The sequence below is a fragment of the Schistocerca serialis genome, chromosome 1 (genome assembly GCF_023864345.2).
Source record: "Schistocerca serialis cubense isolate TAMUIC-IGC-003099 chromosome 1, iqSchSeri2.2, whole genome shotgun sequence".
NCBI classification, from domain to species: Eukaryota; Metazoa; Arthropoda; class Insecta; order Orthoptera; family Acrididae; genus Schistocerca; species Schistocerca serialis.
This window is the reverse complement of record NC_064638.1, coordinates 1,267,157,417-1,267,180,080: the sequence shown is the minus strand read 5'-3', so window position 1 is coordinate 1,267,180,080 and position 22,664 is coordinate 1,267,157,417. Positions and strand designations below refer to the sequence as shown.

Sequence of the window (22,664 nt, the reverse complement as noted above, 5' to 3'; positions counted from 1 at the left end):
TCTGAAGCAGCTGTAAGAATTCCTAACCTTTTAAACAGATACCTACAAGATGTGCAACGATGAACCCCACACATTATTCTAACTACTTTCTTTTGAGCACTGAATACCTTTTGCCTAAGTATTGAGTTGCCGCAGAATAATATTCCGTGTGACATCAGAGAGTGGAAGTATGCAAAGTATGTTAGCTTAATTTCTACATCCTCAAAATTGGCAATTTTTCTGATTGCAAAAGTTGCTGAACCTAGTCGCTTTATTAGATCCAAAATATGAATTTTCCAATTAAGATTTTCATCTATATGTACACCCAAAAACTTAGTATGCTCTACCCTGGCTACTGACTTCTTTTGATGTGTTATGTTTATTGAATGAATTATACTTTTTGCAGCAGAAAATTGGATCTACTGTGTTTTTTCAAAGTTCAGAGCAAGCCCATTCGCAGAAAACGGAGTAGCGAGATGACCCTCCCCCTCCCCCATCCCCTCTCCCCCACCCCTTCGCTAGGGTGAAAATGCGCCGCCTAGCAGATCACCAGCACATGCAGCAGCTGTAGAAACGATGCTATCAACGTTCGCACCATGGTAGCAGCACAGTACGCTCGCTGCAACAGGCACTGTCGCTCGCCTTCCTCACTATAGTACTCGGCAAGGTCTCGCACTTCGCAGAGACGCTGCTGCTGGCAACCGACGCCATGACGAGCGCTTCGCAAGCGGCCACACCGGCTGTTCAACAGCCGGCGCCTTAACCACGCTCCAGACGCGGTCCGTGCCCTGAACAGAACCGATAAACCAACGCCGGCCGTGGTGGCCGAGCGGTTCTAGGCGCTACAGTCTGGTTCGACTCCTGCCTCGGGCATGGATGTGTGTGATGTCCTTATGGGTAGTTAGGTTGAAGTAGTTCTAAGTTCTAGGGGACTGATGACCTCAGAAGCTAAGTCCCATAGTGCCCAGAGCCATTTGAACCTTTTGATAAACCGACCCACTGACCCACAAATGCTGACAGATGTGCTGCCAGCAACGGAAGACAATGAACACTGAAAAGGAAAAAAGAAATGTCAACAAAGATGTTCTTCCCACATATTGAAAATTCTAGAGGACAAAGTCCTACGGGCTGTGAACTCCCCGTAAATCAGCCGGTGGAGAAGATCCTTCTATCGAAGTTACGGGATTTAACGCCTGCCCTTAGACCGGGCGGAAAACATGTTTCTACACTGCTGCTGTGTTGTTGCGACAATCAGCCGTATTTATAGGGCTGCTGCTAGGCCACCCGTAGCCCAGCCGAGGTCGGTTTGTACGCTGACGTAAGGGAAGCGTAAATCCTCGTGAGGCGCCTGGTATCATTCAGTAACTTGGACTACTAGCTAGGGCATAGCTATGGTAAACTAACATACACCAACAAGTGACAAACGTCGGCAAGCCCCTACGTATCAGCAACACTGACTGGCAACTACCAGCTGCTATTAGAGCCGACCAACAGGCCACAGCAGGGAAACCGACGAGCTCGCCCACAGACACATAAAACAATTCGCCCACATCACCCTACACTGTGCATCCGATATATGACCTATCGGACACAAAAACGATAGTAAACCTAACTGTTGCAAGTTGCTGACGCTGAACGAGAGCTAAACACCGGCACCCAGCGGCAGCCGCCGAGCAACACCACCGCACAACGTCAAAGGTATCGACATGCATGATACCCACTACTAACAAAGCCTATCCTTCCACGACCTATCGCAGGCAGCAAGACATCCCCTACTGCTCTTACCACCCAACCTAACTATCGCAGAGGTTTTTTTCCCTTAGCTCTTGCCTTGGCACTTTTTTTCCTCTGCCCTTCAAAACGCTACCCTTCGTTCGACTTCGATCCAATCTATCTCCAGATGAGCGCGGATTAATGGTTAACCTTAACCAGAACTACGCAAACATCGCAGTACCCACATCCTGCTACACCTCACTTTAGTGAAAACTAACCCTTATGCCGGAATGGCAGTAGACATTTGAGATGGCCATCATGCCGATGTGGGCGTGGAGGGGCTCCACCACTGTTAAAAAAAAAAAAAAAAAGTACTGAGCTTTATAACGTTGCCGTTGCAAACGAAGAATGGAAGAATAAATTCTCATCCCTCTCAGTTCAAATTATAATTAGTCTCCATCTGGCACAACATGGCATTTAGTTAGGAAATTTCTTCGACAAACGAAAAATATTCACGTGAATGTAGAGAGAAGAACTGTTATTTCAATTGAGGTAGAGTGGAGCACAACACTGTCGTTAGGCTTCTGTTTATCCAGAGCCAAGAATATGTGTAGGAGCTGCACCTCCCGTGGGTATGAGTGATGAACGGATATTGTCACTTGTGTAGCCGTGATATTCTGTGCAACCGCTGATGGAAGATGTTATGGTGGCGCACCACTAAGGAATAACCAAGGAACCTGTATCAGCAATAGACGTTATGTAAAAGGTAATATAATTGACTTACTCTTTCGTATACGGACCAAAGAGTATGAGGAGCCGGTAGTCATCGTAGAGTTGGGCTCTGAGCACTATAGGACTTAACTTCTGAGGTCATCAGTCCCCTAGACCTAGAACTATTTAAACCTAACTAACCTAAGGACATCACACAGATCCATGCCCAAGGCAGGATTCGAACCTGCGACCGTAGCAGCAGCACGGTTCCGGACTGAAGCGCCTAGAAACGCTCGGCCACCACGGTCGGCTCATCGTAGAGTGTATTGTTCAATGGTTAATCTGACAACGTATGGTTGAAATTTAGGAACTCTGGTTATGAATGCTTTACATTGTTTGAGGAGAGAAATGAGCTCTTTGTTGATTGAGTATGGTGCGATTAAGTGTCTAACTGTGTTATCAAAACATATTACATCCTTTCTTGTAGTGAGCTTTAGTTAGTTTCTACGCCTTTCGTTTTTCTGCAATTTACATTAGATTAAAATGCTGTCGAGATTGCACTCGATAGCATGACCACCTTATCATAAGTATCCGCGATATCAGAGAAACGTTCGAATAATAGAACCCATTAATATTGGGGGTGGATAGAAACTCTTCCAACAAATTGTTGAGAGGTTGCTACATGGGTCAATACAAGTATCTACTGTCTCTGTTAGCGCTCCACGCAGTTACAACAACTTTCGGGTAAAGTTATATGTAAACATTTTAAAGTAACTAGAGCTACCACTGGTGTCATTTCTTGTTGTAATACAGATTCACTAAAATAGAACTACATCTACAACTACGCCATATTTGTAATAGCACCCGTAAAGCAAAATTTAAACGTCACTTTCACGAAGATAAACTGCTGAGTAAAGACATAATTTATGTACAATCCGTTTCGGTGGTAGAGATTATCATTAATCATAAATAATCAGTCCAGCAATATTCTATTATAGCCATGACCTACTTGCGACCGAAGTCATATAACTGCAATATTAGGTATGGCAAATATTCCAGATTTACATTTGACGATAGTTGATGATGAATCTGTGCGACTAAAAGTAGTAGCAAGTAATATTTTGTGTTCAATCAACAGTTTAGCTTTGGAAATATCACATTCTTTAAACAAAACTAATTTCCTTCTCTCCTACGTGTATGTAACGACATTGTTAACAGGTAAAACCTGACGATAGCATCATACACCGGCAGTGATTTTATTCACATAGCAGTACTATAGTTTACTTGTGACGATAAAAGGTGGGGATTTAGATGGAAAAGTGGCAGTGGGAGATTTTTAATTCTGTATCTGTTAGACACATTCGTATTTCGCACGCGACCATAAGGTGCATGGTGCGGGTTACATAATGTATATATAACATGAGCAGACAATATTGATATAATATTTTAGCATTTCTGTGTGATTAGTTATCGAAATTACCATTGACAGCTATCTCGACCACCTTGCTGAGCCCGGCACCAATGCCGTTATCAGCACGACACAGGTAGAAGCCCTCGTCCTCTGCAGAAGCAGACGGAATCGCTAGAGTCCCGTTCGCCATCACCAGCATGTGAGGTTCTGAAGGCTCCAAGGGCTGGAAGTCGTTCGGTTTTCCTCCTAAACGCAAAGAACAAAACATTGCGTATTAGCGAAAAATTATTGACGAATCTGATGTCAACATGCAGTTCCACAAAATTCTTACGTGGGTAGTTATGACGACGTATAGATGCTATCAGAGTATTTTAAACATTTATGAGGAACAGATGAGGCGAAAGCGCCTTATTTTCAGTAATAAAGGAAATACTCAGCGTTCGTATAAAGACTATGGCAAATTATAAAGACAAAGTGATAATTTCGATTAGAAATGACCTAAAAACAGATTCTAAAAATTTAAAATGGCGATGTATGAAGCAGCTGTAGCACAAGAGAATAACCTTTCTAAAGTAAAAGTGTTGCAGAAAATATACAGGGTGAGTCACCTAACGTTACCGCTGGATATACACTCCTGGAAATGGAAAAAAGAACACATTGACACCGGTGTGTCAGACCCACCATACTTGCTCCGGACACTGCGAGAGGGCTGTACAAGCAATGATCACACGCACGGCACAGCGGACACACCAGGAACCGCGGTGTTGGCCGTCGAATGGCGCTAGCTGCGCAGCATTTGTGCACCGCCGCCGTCAGTGTCAGCCAGTTTGCCGTGGCATACGGAGCTCCATCGCAGTCTTTAACACTGGCAGCATGCCGCGACAGCGTGGACGTGAACCGTATGTGCAGTTGACGGACTTTGAGCGAGGGCGTATAGTGGGCATGCGGGAGGCCGGGTGGACGTACCGCTGAATTGCTCAACACGTGGGGCGTGAGGTCTCCACAGTACATTGATGTTGTCGCCAGTGGTCGGCGGAAGGTGCACGTGCCCGTCGACCTGGGACCGGACTGCAGCGACGCACGGATGCACGCCAAGACCGTAGCATCCTACGCAGTGCCGTAGGGGACCGCACCGCCACTTCCCAGCAAATTAGGGACACTGTTGCTCCTGGGGTATCGGCGGGGACCATTCGCAACCGTCTCCATGAAGCTGGGCTACGGTCCCGCACACCGTTAGGCCGTCTTCCGCTCACGCCCCAACATCGTGCAGCCCGCCTCCAGTGGTGTCGCGACAGGCGTGAATGGAGGGACGAATGGAGACGTGTCGTCTTCAGCGATGAGAGTCGCTTCTGCCTTGGTGCCAATGATGGTCGTATGCGTGTTTGGCACCGTGCAGGTGAGCGCCACAATCAGGACTGCATACGACCGAGGCACACAGGGCCAACACCCGGCATCATGGTGTGGGGAGCGATCTCCTACACTGGCCGTACACCACTGGTGATCGTCGAGGGGACACTGAATAGTGCACGGTACATCCAAACCGTCATCGAACCCATCGTTCTACCATTCCTAGACCGGCAAGGGAACTTGCTGTTTCAACAGGACAATGCACGTCCGCATGTATCCCGTGCCACCCAACGTGCTATAGAAGGTGTAAGTCAACTACCCTGGCCAGCAAGATCTCCGGATCTGTCCCCCATTGAGCATGTTTGGGACTGGATGAAGCGTCGTCTCACGCGGTCTGCACGTCCAGCACGAACGCTGGTCCCACTGAGGCGCCAGGTGGAAATGGCATGGCAAGCCGTTCCACAGGACTACATCCAGCATCTCTACGATCGTCTCCATGGGAGAATAGCAGCCTGCATTGCTGCGAAAGGTGGATATACACTGTACTAGTGCCGACATTGTGCATGCTCTGTTGCCTGTGTCTATGTGCCTGTGGTTCTGTCAGTGTGATCATGTGATGTATCTGACCCCAGGAATGTGTCAATAAAGTTTCCCCTTCCTGGGACAATGAATTCACGGTGTTCTTATTTCAATTTCCAGGAGTGTATTTCGTAAACCACATCAAATACTGACGAACCGATACCACAGACCGAACGTGAGGAGAGGGGCTAGTGTAACTGGTTAATACAAACCATACAAAAATGCACAGAAGTATGTTTTTTAACACAAACCTACCTTCTTTTAAATGGAACCCCGTTAGTTTTGTTAGCACATCTGAACATATAAACAAATACGTAATCAGTGCCGTTTGTTGCATTGTAAAATGTTAATCACATCCGGAGATATTGTAAACTAAAGTTGACACTTGAGTACCACTCCTCCGCTGTTCGATCATGTGTATCGGAGCACCGAATTACGTAGGGATCCAAAGGGAACGGTGATGGACCTTAGGCACAGAAGAGACTGGAACAACACTTTACGTCCACGTGCTGACACCTTTTTATTGGTCTTTTTCACTGACGCACATGCTCATTACCATGAGGGGTGAGGTACACGTACACACGTGGTTTCCGTTTTCAATTACGGAGTGGAATAGAGTGTGTCCCGACATGTCAGGCCAATAGATGTTCAATGTGGTGGCCATCATTTGCTGCACACAATTGCAATCTCTGGCGTAATGAATGTCGTACACGCCGCAGTACATCTGGTGTAATGTCGCCGCAGGCTGCCACAATACGTTGTTTCATATCCTCTGGGGTTGTAGGCACATCACGGTACACATTCTCCTTTAACGTACCCCACAGAAAGAAGTCCAGAGGTGTAAGATCAGGAGAACGGGCTGGCCAATTTATGCGTCCTCCACGTCCTATGAAACGCCCGTCGAACGTGTACCTCACCCCTCATGGTAATGTACATGTGCGTCAGTGAAAAAGACCAATAAAAAGGTGTTAGCATGTGGACGTAATGTGCTGTTCCAGTCTCTTCTGTACCTAAGGTCCATCACCGTTCCCTTTGGATCCCTACGTAATTCGGTGCTCTCCGATACACACAATCGAACAGCGGAGGAGTGATACTCAAGCGGCAACTTTAGGTTACAATATCTCCGGATGTAATTAACATTTTACAATGCAACAAACGGCACTGATTACGTATTTGTTTATATGTTCAGATGTACTAACAAAACTAACGGGGTTCTATTTAAAAAAACGTAGGTTTGTGTTGAAAAACATACTTCCGTGCATTTTTTTATGGTTTGTATTAACCAATTACACTAGCCGCTCTCCTCACGTTCGGTCTGTGGAATCGATTCGTCAGTATTTGATGTGGTTTACGAAATACATCCAGCGGTAATGTTAGGTGACTCACCCTGTATATGGAATTTTTCTTCTCTGAGAAAGCTATAAACTTATACATCTGTAAGAAATGGCTTAAGATACCAGCAACCTGAACGCTGATATTAAAGCGACAGTGCTCCTCTGGGCATGGTGCTAGTGGAGGTGTCTGGACATGTTATGCTACTACGTTCCTCCAACTGTGGGGCGGCGGATGTGTTTGTAAAAATAATAAAAAGACTGTAGAAACATTTCCCGGCCGATGCACCATATGTGGGGCGGCGGATGAGTTTGTAATAATAAACTAAAAAAAATCTGATTGCTGGATATATGCTTGCGTGTTGAACCAGTTTCTAGCTTTTAGAATGTTGTTATTGCTGTCTTTTGCCGTTCTAAACACTGGCTCTCTATTTACTCTGTGACCCCCAGAAAGTGATTTAATAAAACTTGGAGCCAGTAAATAGATATCCTAGTGCCCACTTTACCTGAGAATGTTCTTATAGCTGCAGCTTATAGCTCTGAGGAATTAGGAGATTGTCCGGGATTTCTAATCAAAAACGGTTTTCCAAAATAGTTGAGTATATTCTGAAATTCACTAATAAAAACCACAAGTATCCCTACAACCTAACTAACAGAACAGTTCAGAGTCTAATGCGCTGAAGCAACTATAAATGTCCAAATCAAATGTTAAAAAAGAATGCTCGCCATAATTTGATGAAAATATTTCATCAAACGCCACGCTAAATATTTGGTAGAATGTCTGTCCCGCGACGGCACGTGAAAAATTACGACAATACGCAAACTGAAGCTAGATAATGAAAATCATTCCAGAATTAACACTTCACATGAAATGTTTTCATGGTTCCGCATATCTCTAGTAACTTAATACGGCACCCGAGGCTGTTTGTAGCAGATACACTGATGCGACGCGACTACCGACCCAGATGGCGTGTCATTCAGTGTCTGGAGAGAACTGGGGCCTTCCTTCCTCGCGCAGTGTTCTTATATATAAAGCCGCGGTGCGGACGGCTGAGGGAACGCCTGATTAAATCCGCTCTCCCGACTAGCCGCTGGGCTAGTAACGCACCACTTCAAGTTACATAATAATTTATAGCTTCTTTGGCTGATGGCCGAAGAAGCTCTTAATTTAAACGTGCATTCAGCACGCAGGTAAGTATTGATAATAAAATTTTGACGTGGCTAAGTTAAATACTTTGGGCGAGAGAATTAATTAAATTACCCTGCACGCAGCAGATGAGCTCTGAACTGTCCCTTTTGAGATCCGCTATCGCTATAATTTTATAGGTATTAAAAAGAAACTTTACACATCTTCATAATCATAGCGGACCTCCAACCTATTTAAATCTAAACATCCTAGCCTTATTTATTAACCTACTTAATCTATCTTGCTTCCTTCAGTTTTGAGACGAAAACCAGAAAATCATGAATTTCCACTAAAGTCTTAATTTGTGAAATCCAAAGTACTGTTTTTATTAAATCATTATGAAAGATGAATCTAAATATAAATTTTGAAGTCTCTAGCTCTTTTCTGTTGCGCCAATGATTTTTCCAGAAAAACGTCCAAATCTCGGAAATGGCTGAAGTTATCGAACTGATATTTAACACACATTAATTTAGTATTATTTCTGACATGCTAGAAAAGTTTTAGTTCATTTGCTTGATTTTTAAGGTATTGCGCAACATTTATGACGTCAGAGCTAGTTACAGCAGACTGGCTGGCACACAACGGAAACTGATGTGAATTTACTACAGCGTGAGTAGGCTGCTTCCCTACATCACCCTCTACTTAAATTTTTTGTTTATGAATGTTAATGAATGAAAAAAAAATTTAATTACAAAAAGGGAAGCAAGAGTAGAGTTTAACTCCCTATGAAAAATCAAAATTAAAATATAAACCTGTAGAAACATTAAAGAAAACTGATTACCTACATTAATTATTTAAATTTTGGGCATGTCACTGCCTTTTAAACAATGTCATTACTCAAATTTTTAAGCAAAGTCAATGAAATATTTTGGCATACATATTGCCTTAGACAAATAAACACATACAAATTGAAAAATTATCTTAGATCCATTAAATACATTAAATACATTTTTACATACACAAATTCAAAGAAAATAACATGATACATAAACAGATGAATATCTCTTAGCAGTATTTTCTAAACCTGAAAGAAAAGTTCCACAAATAATTTTTACACACGTGGTTGTAGCCGCTTTGGCTGGCGTCCTACACTTCCATTCACAAGGGTAGAGAAGGGGAAGTTGCTATGGTGTGCGTCCTTCACTTCTCTCTAAATTACATGGGGGAAAGGGGAGGGGTCACTGTGAGTTGTGTCCAAGTCACTCCACGCTTTCACGCAGCTACCAGGCTGCCATTATCTGGTTTGTCCTGTAGAACAAACAAAAAGAGTGCCTCAGACTCTGTTCACTTAATATCTAAGGGAGAGTCACAATGAAATGGGGATATATACATTTTCTCTTCTAATATGTTACTGGAACAAAGTTAACAGAACTTTTTCAGTATTACTCTCGCGTTTACTTAACTGTCATAAAATCGTTAAACAAATGGCTCAAAACGCCTTTAGTCATGTATTAGAGAAAATTTATGCTCCTAAGGCATACAATCATAAATCATATTTAATCTGAATTTCTTATTTCTGGGCCGGAACACTGAACCAATGCTCGTACATTCCTGAATACATTTGTATTTTAAGCACTTAACTGACTCATCTTTGATTACTTTATTCTTAGAGATAGTATGAGTATGATTAGTGGTTGTTTTCTCAGCTTCTTTGTACATGTGAGTAACTTTTGGTAATAGTACAGTTTTGAGTGTTCAAAACACACTACGTTTAGTTGACTACTAAATCCACTTATTGGTCCTCTGCTGTTGTCAGTTCCACATCTGCAATTACGTACTTACTTACTTTGAAGTGTATTTATGCGGAGCTAAAATAATGTTTTACGTCTGCCATTATGTACTTACTTACTTTGCTAGTGTATGAACTTAAGTAATACTCACTCCATTTAAATTTAAAGCATAGGAAAGCACATTTATTTCATATTCATAGTGTACTGCAGCTGATTAGTTTGTTCACGTGACAATCCATTTCCACTCGATCGGACGCTGAAACCTCAGGTAGTCTCTCTCGGACCTACCACTAAAGTGCATCAAGTAAATATGGACGAGCGTAATGCTAAATTCCTTAAACCTATAGGACACCATGAGCTGCTCTGTCTCATCTAACATAAGGGTACCTATGGTCGCATTCACGCCTCCAACTCATAACCTCAATACGTGTAGGTGTATCCTGTCACACACTACACTAAAATAATGGCCAGCTCCAACCTTATAAATACTTCAGGGACGTGTCCTTCACGTCTCAACCACAAACACTGCTCAATTCTATTACACTGCCTTTCCTTGCTATACCAGGTGAGTTTATCCTTACAACTTATCTGCATATTTTTCATAACACTAAGCAATCTCTTTCTTACTATTTATTAGTTAGCTCTAATGCATACACTAGGTTTCACTACCACTTCAGATACTGCTTGTACATGAATTCATATATCTCTTTAAATTACTGTTGGTGGACCATTTCCAATAAAACAACACTCTGTACTTACTATATTACCATGGTACTATACATAATTGTTACTCAAATACATTTTATATCTTAATTACGTCATACTTCTCTATTGTTTGTCACTATTAGGTTTGTCACATTAGGTATATATATTTTTTTTTTTAGTAATCGGTGGATAGAATGGTTACATAACTCATGGCTTGATAGTCATAACGGAAAATTTTAGTATTTGGAAAGAAAAGGTTGAAATTTTTGAAGACGGGAAAGAGGAAGAATGAGTGAGACCTGAAAGGGAAAGAAGATCTCACACAGCTGGGACTGCACAGCTGCCACACTGTGTAGAGGTTAAAGAATAACCTCCTCCCTACAGCATTCATTGGTTTAATGCTGTAAAGAAGAGTTATAACGGAAAATTTTAGGTGGATAGAAAAGACGAAGAGTGAGTGAGACCTGAAATGGAAAGAAGATCTCACACAGCTGGGACTGCACAGCTGCCACACTGTGTAGAGGTTACAGAACAACCTCCTCCCTACAGCATTCATTAGTTTAATGCTGTATTGATCACCATAACAGAAAATTTAATGTATGAAAGAAAAGGTCGAAATTTTTGTAGATAGGAAAGATGAAGAATGAGTGAGACCTGAAATGGGAAAGAAGATCTCACACAGCTGGGACTGCACAGCTGCCACACTGTGTAGAGGTTACAGAATAACCTCCTCCCTACAGCATTCATTCACTACCTATGAATTTCTTTAGGTCGATCACGTTCCTGAGACCTAATAGCTTCTTACTTTTTGGGTACTCCAGCCTATATGCATTGGCATGTGGTTTTCCTATTATCCTGAAAGGTCCTTGGTATACAAACATGAATTTCTTTGTTTCTGCATTTACTTTCTTTGATTTTTCTTTGGTTTTGACAAGGACTAATTGACCTATTTCAAAGCTAGTAGGTACAGCTTTTGCGTCATGACGCTTCTTCCTTTCCAACGCTCTTTTTCTCATATTAGCCCTAGCCTTTAGTTTCTTCTCGTCTGTGGATATTTGCGTTAGAATAGGGAATTCTACCATATCTGCAATCACATTGTGCGGTTCTTGGCCAAACATCAATTCACAAGGTGCAAAACCAGTTGCATCATGTCTTAAGTTGTTAATTACATTCTCAAAATACTTAATGTGCTCTGCCCAACTTGAGTGTTTCCGAGCACAATAAGTTCTGCAAAGCCTATTTAATTCCCTCATAATACGTTCACTCATATTTCCTTGGGGGAAATACGCAGATATTTTCAGATGTTTCACGCCGGCCTTATCTAGACATTCCTTAAATCTATCAGAAGTAAATTGAGGTCCATTGTCAGACAGCAAATTCTTCGGAACGCCAATGTTCACGAAGAAATCTTTTTCCAACTTTTCAACCAATGTTTTTGCATTTGCTCTTTTAATTGGATATAGCTTAACATATTTACTGAATCCATCCACCACAGCAAAAACATGGGTGCAACCACCTCTCGAAACAGGAAGAGGGCCAAACAAATCACAAGCCAGTAATTCTAGGGTTTCAGTTGGCTCTACTGAATGCATATCCCCTTGTATTCTGGTGTTGGCAGCCCAGACTTTCTGGCACACTACACACGATGCTAGACGCTTGGCCACACGGCGGTACATGTTGTCAAACACAACCTTCTCTTGTAATTTCGCAATGCACTTCTTTGCACCGTAGTGCCCATACCTCAGATGTACATAGTCGATTAGTAAGTCTACATGTTGTGAGGGAAAGCACAGCTTCCACTCAGAAACACCTACCTTCTTCCTTCTAAACAGAATACCTTTATGCAAACAATAGTATCGCGAAACCTTAGGATAGCTCGCATTTCCTAAATAGCTCTTCACTAATTTCAGTTGGTCATCTGCATTCTGCTCACGTCTCAAGTTCTTAATCACTCTCTTTAATGCACTTTCTTCCTTTACTTCGTGCAATGCAAACATTCGAATTTCATTTAGGTCTGTTGCTGTAATTCCCGCGTCATCACAGAGCTCCGCACTTCTAGATAACCCATCAGCTACCAGATTGTCTTTCCCTTGAATATATTTAACCTCAAGGTCAAACTGCTGGAGATACAATGACCATCTTATCAAACGAGCATTCCTCAATTTACAGGTCTTTAAAAAGGTCAATGCCTTATGGTCACTGTAAACTATTATCTTGTGACCTAATAGATACTGCTCAAACTTCTGTACCCCAAATACAATTGCTAATGCTTCCAGTTCTGAGATGCCGTAATTTCTCTCTGCTGCCTGTAAAGATCGACTGGCGAAAGCTATAGTCTTGTGCACTTCTTGTTCGTTCTCTATTTCTACTTGGAATATCTCCACAGCTATACCATAGCCACTAGCATCAACAGACATACAGAAAGGTTTTTCAAAGTCAGGATGATGCAAAATTGGACTATTAATTAACGATTGTTTAAGCACCTCAAACGCCTGTTGACATTCTGCTGTCCAAACCCAAGGGGTATTCTTTTTCAGCAGGAGGTGAAGACAGGGAGCATTAAAAGCCTGATCACTAACAAAACGCCTATAGAAGCCGAAAAGACCGAACATTGATCTCAACTGCTTCTTGTTTCTGGGAGCCTCAAATTTTTCAATTACTGCTAGCTTGCCTGGGTCAGGCAGAATACCTTTTCCACTTATCCTATATCCCAAGAAACCTATTTCCTCTTTAACGCACTCTGTCTTTTCAATCTTTAGTTTCATGCCACCTTTCTCAATAGCCTCTAACACTTCCTCTAATAAAGCTATGTGTTCTTCCCAGGTAGGAGTTGCTATTAACAGATCATCTACGTAAACTGTTATTTTATTGCTTAAAGCTGGTCCTAAAACATGGCACATCACACGTACGAAGGCACAAACAGAGATATTAAGTCCGAAAGGTACCACACGGTATTGGTAACAAACTCCTTCGTACAAGAAAGCTGTGTATTTCCTTGAACTTTCCGCCAGTGGCAAATTCCAATACCCACACGTGATGTCCATGGACGTTAAGAATTTTACTCCCCGGAATTTTTGCAGTAACTCGTCCATGTTCTGCGGTCTATCACTTTCCCTAACCACTATTTCATTCAACCAACGAGCGTCCAAGACCAATCTGACACTCCCGTCTCTTTTTGGTACAACAACAAGAGGATTATTGTATTCACTGACCGCTTTCTCAATCACACCCCACTCCAGCATTCTCTGTATCTCCTTTCGAACCGCCTCCTTCCTTGCTACATGTATTTGGTATGGCTTCCTGAAAAACACTTGGCCGGGTTTCACTTGTAATTGACATTCATAACCCCTGACTATGCCAGGTCGATCCGAAAATACCTTATGATGCCTTTTCAGAACCTGTCTCAGTTCTTCCTTCTGACTGGCTGAAATCCTATCGATTTCCTGCAATTTAGTTTCTATTTTGTCTAAAATAATTGCTTCTTCTTCTTCTTCTGTATTCAGCTTATTGTTATTAAGATTAACACCTTCGTCCCAATACCTCCTATTTTTCAGAACTCGTATAGGCAGCTCCCAAGTTTCATGATCAGTTACTACATGTTTATCACTAAAAGGTACTATAATTACTCCGGTTATTGGCAAGACCATTTTTAACTGGCTTCTTTCAAAATCAACAACACTCTGATATTTCGACAAGAAATCTATGCCAATTAAAACCTCAATACTGAGATTATGTACAATTAAACATGGATGATCAATTAAATTACCATTAATGTTAAAGGGTAGTAAAGCTTCTTGCTTTACCGTTTTTGAAACCTTGCCAGTAGCACCAATTATTCTTAGTCCTGATACCCTCATTACTGTAAGCTTATCTTTACCAGGTAATGCATCAAAGAAGGACTGAGATATTGCACTCACCTCACTTCCACTGTCTAAGAGACAATGTACATTGATACCCAACATATTCACTATTATTATAGGGTGGCTTATTCTAGGTTGTACAGGTGGTTCCTCAGATTCATCTAGTAGTTCCTTTTGGATTTGTCTCCAACTAAAGTGATCAACATCTGTCTTCATTACATTTAGGTCACAGTGTGTAGGGGTTTCCTGAATTACATTTTCAGCTGCCTTTTCCAGTCGGTCTATTAATTTTAAATCGAAACACCGCACGACTTCATTACATTTAGTTTGCTGAACATGACCCAAATTACTGTAGTCTGAGCGATTCTGCGCCTCCAGACCGGGCATAACATTAGTTACAGCTAAACCACTTTCACCATTATCGTCGGTTTCCTTCTCAAGTGACAACTGGTCACAGCTACTGGGTTCATCGACCCTCAACAGCCTACCCTCTACATTCTCACTTACCTCTTGTCCTAAATCTATTAGTACATTATCAACATCCTGCACAGGCACTTTAGATAAGAGCACATCATCCTCATCGTAAATATAAGCATGAATTTCTCCTGCTTCTTCACCTGTCAATTCAGTATTTTGTAGCTCCTCCCTATCATTACACTGCTGCGCCTTCTCTTTCTCTTCCCACTTAGAAAGCGTCTCTAATACGGTATCTATCAAATACTGTGAGTGATCTAATATTTCTGTTGTATCCTTAGGTGCTACCGACTCTTCATCCACATGTTCAGTTTGAGTATTCTGATCTGTCTTACCAATTCCCTTAACTACTGGCATAGGAAAAGTAACCGCCTGGTGAGCGCCAGTGTCCTCATAGACGGGAACTAGTTTTCCTGCCTCGGCCTACTGCTGTTTCCTTTAGTTTCATTATAGTTGACTGCCACAGCATTACTTTCCGTACTGTTGTTTACATGCGTATTTCTGTTTGGAACAAAATTATTATCCCTTGGACGCCATTGTTGGTTCTGATAATTATTTCCCCAATTCCTACCTCTCTTAGGATGACGAACACCTACTGTTCTGATGTTTACATTGCCATTTTGCTCGTTCCTAAAATTACTATTATTATTATTGGCATTTCGGTTATTACGTGCTTGCTCCTCATTGGCAGCAACACGTTCTACACGTTCCAAATATTCAATGAAACGATCCAGATTGTCTCTAGGGGCTGATATAATTCTAGTTTGCCAGTACCATGGCAGTTTGGCTTCCAGACCTAGTATAATCATTTCTGGTTTTAGCTTTTCCGCCAAATGTGACAAACGTGAAATCCATGACCTAGCAAACTCTTTAATAGATTCCTTGCCTGCATTGAAGCGTTTTCCACTCCAAAATTCTCTCAACACTTCATTTTGCTTATTGCTAGACCAATATTCATTAATAAAAGCTGTTTTAAATTCCGCTAAAGTTTTACATTTCAACATAACATCAGCTGACCAACGCATGGCGTCACCTGCTAAATGGCTTCTAATAAATGAGATTTTCTCTCGCTCAGACCAAGTTGGTGGAATCACATCTTCAAAATCGTGCAGAAATCTAGCGGGTGGATATTTTTATCTGGATCGAACCGCAAGAACTGCCGACACCCGATAAAAGCGGCGTTTGCAGCTACAACTTGTTGTACATTACCATTACCAGAAGTTACTGAAGCTACTTTACTCTCAATGTTAGCAATGTTAGTACTTATATTTTCTACTTTCATTTCAACATTATCTACTCTTTGCACAATATGAGTAGTGTCAGTTTTGATTGCTTTTACTTCTGCTTGACATATGTTTACTTTTATATTAACATCTTTAGATCTATCTGAGCACAGTTCAGATTCCGCTTCGATCTTTTCTGTTAACTTGTGCTCCAGCTTCGCATCTTCCATGTGGAAGTCTTTGCGAACCTCAGCGACTTCGGATTTTATTGTCTTATACATTTCAGAAAATTGTTGAGCAACCTTTTTCTTAATATCCTCATGATTGCAATCAATTTTGTAATTCAAACTGTCTAGATCCTCTTTCAACTTATTGCAACCAGCCCTGAAGGTATCGTCCATTACCTCCAATCGTTTATTAAAATTTGTTTGGCTGGCCACAATTCTGTTATTTACCTCAATTATATCCGATTTTAACTCAGCTGTCATACTAGCATTACTGGCTGCCATTTTTGCATTACTGGCAGCTATTGCTTGTAATATAATATTTAAATCAACAGCCCCAGCATCTTTGGGTTGCTCAGTAGCTGGCTTTTTATCACACTCAGGTGACGAAAAACTAGCTCCAATACCAGAATTATCAAAACTAAATGAAACTTCTGATTGATTAGTCATATCTAACTGCTCCTTCTTAAACTCTACCATCTCTGATGACTGTTTCATTTTTAATTCATCAGAGAAACTATCATCCAATAAATTTACAATTTCTACTTCCCGCTTTACTACAGGGGTCTCTATTATTGAATCATTGCCCCTTCCCACACTACTGTCAGGAGACAATACTTCATGTTTCACTTTAACATTACTACTTTCCTGCATATTTACACTTGAACCGTTGTCAGGATTTACAGTTCCGTCAACAGACATAGGTTCTGATTTAAGTTTAACCTCAGCTTCTTTTGCCTGTTCCATCGCCGACAGTCTTTTAGTGCAGGTTAGTAAAATTTTTAACAGCTTTTCACTTAACTTAGTTCCTTCTGCACGACGTATGTCGTTGCCGGCGCGGCGTACCAGGATTCCTGATGCGACGTGGCACGTTGAACTGCAGACAGCTCTCCGACGGATGTTGTGTGAGTGCGTGGCCCGCAAAAGCAGGCTCTGCGCCGGCTGCTTCAGTGGACGACTGCGGTGCGGCGAGACTGGCTTCTCGCGATGCCGGCAGCACCGCTAGACTCAGTGCCAGCTCCGTCAATCCAGATGCGTTGTTAATCCAATTGCGTCGTCCACATGCACACGTAACACATTCACTGTTCTATACTCAGTTGCGTGTCGCATTTCACTCGCGAATCCGAATAGTTAAAAATCACTTTCACTTAGTTGTTTCCCGGCCGATGCACCATATGTGGGGCGGCGGATGTGTTTGTAAAAATAATAAAAAGACTGTAGAAACATTTCCCGGCCGATGCACCATATGTGGGGCGGCGGATGAGTTTGTAATAATAAACTAAAAAAAATCTGATTGCTGGATATATGCTTGCGTGTTGAACCAGTTTCTAGCTTTTAGAATGTTGTTATTGCTGTCTTTTGCCGTTCTCAACACTGGCTCTCTATTTACTCCGTGACCCCCAGAAAGTGATTTAATAAAACTTGGAGCCAGTAAATAGATATCCTAGTGCCCACTTTACCTGAGAATGTTCTTATAGCTGCAGCTTATAGCTCTGAGGAATTAGGAGATTGTCCGGGATTTCTAATCAAAAACGGTTTTCCAAAATAGTTGAGTATATTCTGAAATTCACTAATAAAAACCACAAGTATCCCTACAACCTAACTAACAGAACAGTTCAGAGTCTAATGCGCTGAAGCAACTATAAATGTCCAAATCAAATGTTAAAAAAGAATGCTCGCCATAATTTGATGAAAATATTTCATCAAACGCCACGCTAAATATTTGGTAGAATGTCTGTCCCGCGACGGCACGTGAAAAATTACGACAATACGCAAACTGAAGCTAGATAATGAAAATCATTCCAGAATTAACACTTCACATGAAATGTTTTCATGGTTCCGCATATCTCTAGTAACTTAATACGGCACCTGAGGCTGTTTGTAGCAGATACACTGATGCGACGCGACTACCGACCCAGATGGCGTGTCATTCAGTGTCTGGAGAGAACTGGGGCCTTCCTTCCTCGCGCAGTGTTCTTATATATAAAGCCGCGGTGCGGACGGCTGAGGGAACGCCTGATTAAATCCGCTCTCCCGACTAGCCGCTGGGCTAGTAACGCACCACTTCAAGTTACATAATAATTTATAGCTTCTTTGGCTGATGGCCGAAGAAGCTCTTAATTTAAACGTGCATTCAGCACGCAGGTAAGTATTGATAATAAAATTTTGACGTGGCTAAGTTAAATACTTTGGGCGAGAGAATTAATTAAATTACCCTGCACGCAGCAGATGAGCTCTGAACTGTCCCTTTTGAGATCCGCTATCGCTATAATTTTATAGGTATTAAAAAGAAACTTTACACATCTTCATAATCATAGCGGACCTCCAACCTATTTAAATCTAAACATCCTAGCCTTATTTATTAACCTACTTAATCTATCTTGCTTCCTTCAGTTTTGAGACGAAAACCAGAAAATCATGAATTTCCACTAAAGTCTTAATTTGTGAAATCCAAAGTACTGTTTTTATTAAATCATTATGAAAGATGAATCTAAATATAAATTTTGAAGTCTCTAGCTCTTTTCTGTTGCGCCAATGATTTTTCCAGAAAAACGTCCAAATCTCGGAAATGGCTGAAGTTATCGAACTGATATTTAACACACATTAATTTAGTATTATTTCTGACATGCTAGAAAAGTTTTAGTTCATTTGCTTGATTTTTAAGGTATTGCGCAACATTTATGACGTCAGAGCTAGTTACAGCAGACTGGCTGGCACACAACGGAAACTGATGTGAATTTACTACAGCGTGAGTAGGCTGCTTCCCTACACAACGTTTCAACTGATTGTAAATGCCACTTGCACAGGAACTTGGGGTTTAACGTGAACGCCGAACCACGGTGAGGCTTGAGATTTTTCAACTGATCAATCATTGCCAGAAGTGTGACAGGTGACAGACGACAGAAAAAGGTGAGTGGACCGTCTGGAGATCGATCTCCTATCCTTCTGATTTCCACTCTGGTGCTTTACCACTGAGCTACACATATCCGTAAGAGGAAGTGAAATGATTAAGCCACTGTATTCATATTTAGGAGTAGTGGATTGCACATCCCAATTCACCTACCATTGTTTATTCGCTTTTTATAAATAACTGGGAGCTATCTCCGAGGACCGCTGTGGCAGATGTTCTTGTCCTCCATGCTTTAGCAACTCAGGTAGTGCTCCAGCTCTCTTAATCATTCATTTTCGATAAATACCAATTTAGGGCAAATAAAAGTTGAGAACATAGCAGGTTTAACAAAAAATGAACTGTTACTTATGTGTTACAACAATTTCAGGTCACCACAATGTTTCAGTTTTGCTGTTGTAGTAGCTAGGATAAATTCTACAGATGAGAATACGGACTATTAACCTTTCCACTATTTTCCTTTGGATCGAGTGACTCCGTTCACGACTGACGTAAGGGGACACTTCCATTAAAAATAAACGAATGGCCATCTCCTTTTTGATGAGCGATGTGTTTCTTATATTAATTTCAAGGTCTCTATGCAACAAACACACACTATCTTTACAAAAGTATCCGGACATCTCTGTGTAATGCCACTAGATGTCGCAAGAGGAGGGCCTAAGTACAAAACGAGGCAGCGAGTAGCGTGTTGACAGCAGGTAAGCAGTAACAGCAGAACGTGAACTAGTCACTGGGTGTCACCTCAGTAACAAATCCATCTGCGAAATTTCTACCCTTCTAAAGCTGCCCAAATCGATTGTTGGTTATATGATGCAGAAGTGGACACACGAAAGAACATTCAAAGCTGACCCAAGTCCAGGTAGATCTCATGTACTGATGGACAAGGAGCCGGCCACTGTGGCCGAGCGGTTCTAGGCGCTTCAGTCCGGAACCGCCCTGCTGCTACGGTCGCAGATTCGAATCCTGCCTCGGGCATAGGTTTAAGAAGGTCTAAGTGTAGGGGACTGATGACCTCTGATGTTAAGTCCAATAGTGCTTAGAGCCATTTGAACCATTTTAAACGGACAGGGACCGTCGGTAATTCCAGAATGTGGTTGTAAAAATGGTATGAAATCAGCGGAAGGAATCACTAGTGAGTTCCAAAGTGCTACCAGTAGTCCAGCTAGCAGAGTGACTGTACGTAGGGAGTTAAAAAGAGTAGGGTACAATTGTATTGTATTGTATTGAACTGGGGACCTAGCAACGACGGAGAGGCTTCTTCCAACAGGTGCCTTCAGTGGTTCACAACCCCACAACAGGCCACAGCAGTCCACCCACCCCACCGCCGCCCCACACCGAACCCACAGTTATTGTGCGGTTCGGCCCTCAGTGGTTCGACACGGGAACGTCTCATACCAGACGAGTGTAACCCCAAATGATTCCGTGGTAGAGTAATGATGGTGTACGCGTACGTGGAGACAGTGGTTGCACAGCAATCGCCAGCACAGTGTAACTGAGGCGGAATAAGGGGAACCAGCCCGCATTCGCCGAGGCACTTGGAAAACCGCCTTAAAAACCATCCACTGGCTGGCCAGCACACTGGACCCCGACACTAATCCGCCGGGCGGATTCGTGCCGGGGACCGGCACGCCTTCCCACTCGGGAAGGAGTGCATCAGACGGCGCGACTAGCCGGGCGGGCTGTAGGGTAGAGTGGTCGAGCAGTTCCTTATAGTCCGAAATTTCTGTTGTCAATGGTAAGCGACACTTGAGGTGGTGTGTAGAGATACGTTACAGGACAGTGAATGACTGGAAACGAGAGATTTGAGTGATGAATCACGCTCTGCCTTTTGGCAATCCCATCGGTTTGGGTTTGGAAAATGCCTGGAGAACGAAGGAAGAAAAGAAGATTGGGGTCTAACGTTCCGTCGACAACGAGGTCATTAGAGACAGCTGGATTACATTACTTGCCAACATGATTCATGTCAATAGTGAAGTACGGAGGATGTGCTGTTATGGTGAAGGGGTGTTTTTGATTGTTAGGTTGTGCTCCCCTTATTAAGCTGTGACACAATATCATCACATTTTATACCACTGTGTACAGCTACAGTAGAGGCTCAAATGGTTCAAATGGCTCTGAGCACTATGGGACTCAACATCTTAGGTCATAAGTTCCCTTGAACTTAGAACTACTTAAACCTAACTAACCTAAGGACATCACACACACCCATGCCCGAGGCAGGATTCGAACCTGCGACCGTAGCAGTCCCGCGGTTCCGGACTGCAGCGCCAGAACCGCTAGACCACCGCGGCCGGCTAGTAGAGGAACAAATCAGAAACGATGGCAGTTTGTATCTGTTTGACGGCGCAGCCTGTCGTAAAGCAGAGCCCGTGAGGTAATGGTTTGTGGACAATAACATTCCTGCAATGGACTGGCCTGTCCAAAGTCCCCACCTGAATCCAGTGGATCACCCCTGGGATGCGTTAGAAGTGTACTTCGCTCCAGACCCCAGCGGCAAACATCACTGCCTTTCCTGGTTTCCACCCTTGAGGAAGATAGGCCTGCTATTACTTCACACACATTCAGACACATCACTAAAAATGTATTTAGCTAACAGAGTTCAAGCCGTCATCAAGGCAAGGGACGAACACGCCCTGTATTAATGTCCGGATACTTTTGATCACATAGTATATACAACGAGAATACCTGAATTCTTGTTCCTTGAACGGCAATTCATTAAACTTACCCGACTGGATTTCTGGAGAACAAAGCCGGTTTTATGAGGGTTGGAACTTTAATAGTGGCAACTATTTATTTACGGCACTGACCTTCAAAGGAGTCAGCAGCATAGTGTATAACCCGTTGCCAGCGATGTGGAAGTCGTAGGATACTCTTAGCAGTGTCAGTGAAATGCTGTTCATTTTTGGAACACAACCTACGACCACTTTAGAGACAGAAGTGATGACACTGCAGGACCTGACCATCATTTTGCAGGACAATGCTCAAGCACGTACAGTGCAAGCTGTTACTGATTTGTTTGACTGATGGGGCTGCTAAGTGCTATACCACCTACTGTACTTCCCTGACTTAAGCATTTGTAAGTTGAACTCGATTTCTAACTAAGGGAAACACTTCACGGCATTCGCTTCAGAATTGCTACAAATTCGTCGGGCAATAGACCGTGCCGCTCGAAATGTTAACACAACTGGCACTGCTAAGAGTATCCTACGACTTCCACATCGCTGGCAACGCGTTATACACAATGCTGGTGACTACTTTGAAGGTCAGTAAAACTTTTAAAGAC

The 22,664-nt window shown here is 42.4% G+C and overlaps 1 protein-coding gene across 1 annotated transcript in view; it reads right to left on the bottom strand.

Moving 5' to 3' along the window:
- Window positions 1-22,664, bottom strand: part of LOC126456830 (Down syndrome cell adhesion molecule-like protein Dscam2) — a 416,068-nt gene that overhangs the window by 166,113 nt on the left and 227,291 nt on the right. Inside the window, exon 13 of the mRNA XM_050092636.1 lies at window positions 3,884-4,060. Within this exon, the coding sequence (XP_049948593.1) occupies window positions 3,884-4,060 (177 nt within the window). The remainder of the gene's footprint in view (window positions 1-3,883; window positions 4,061-22,664) is intronic.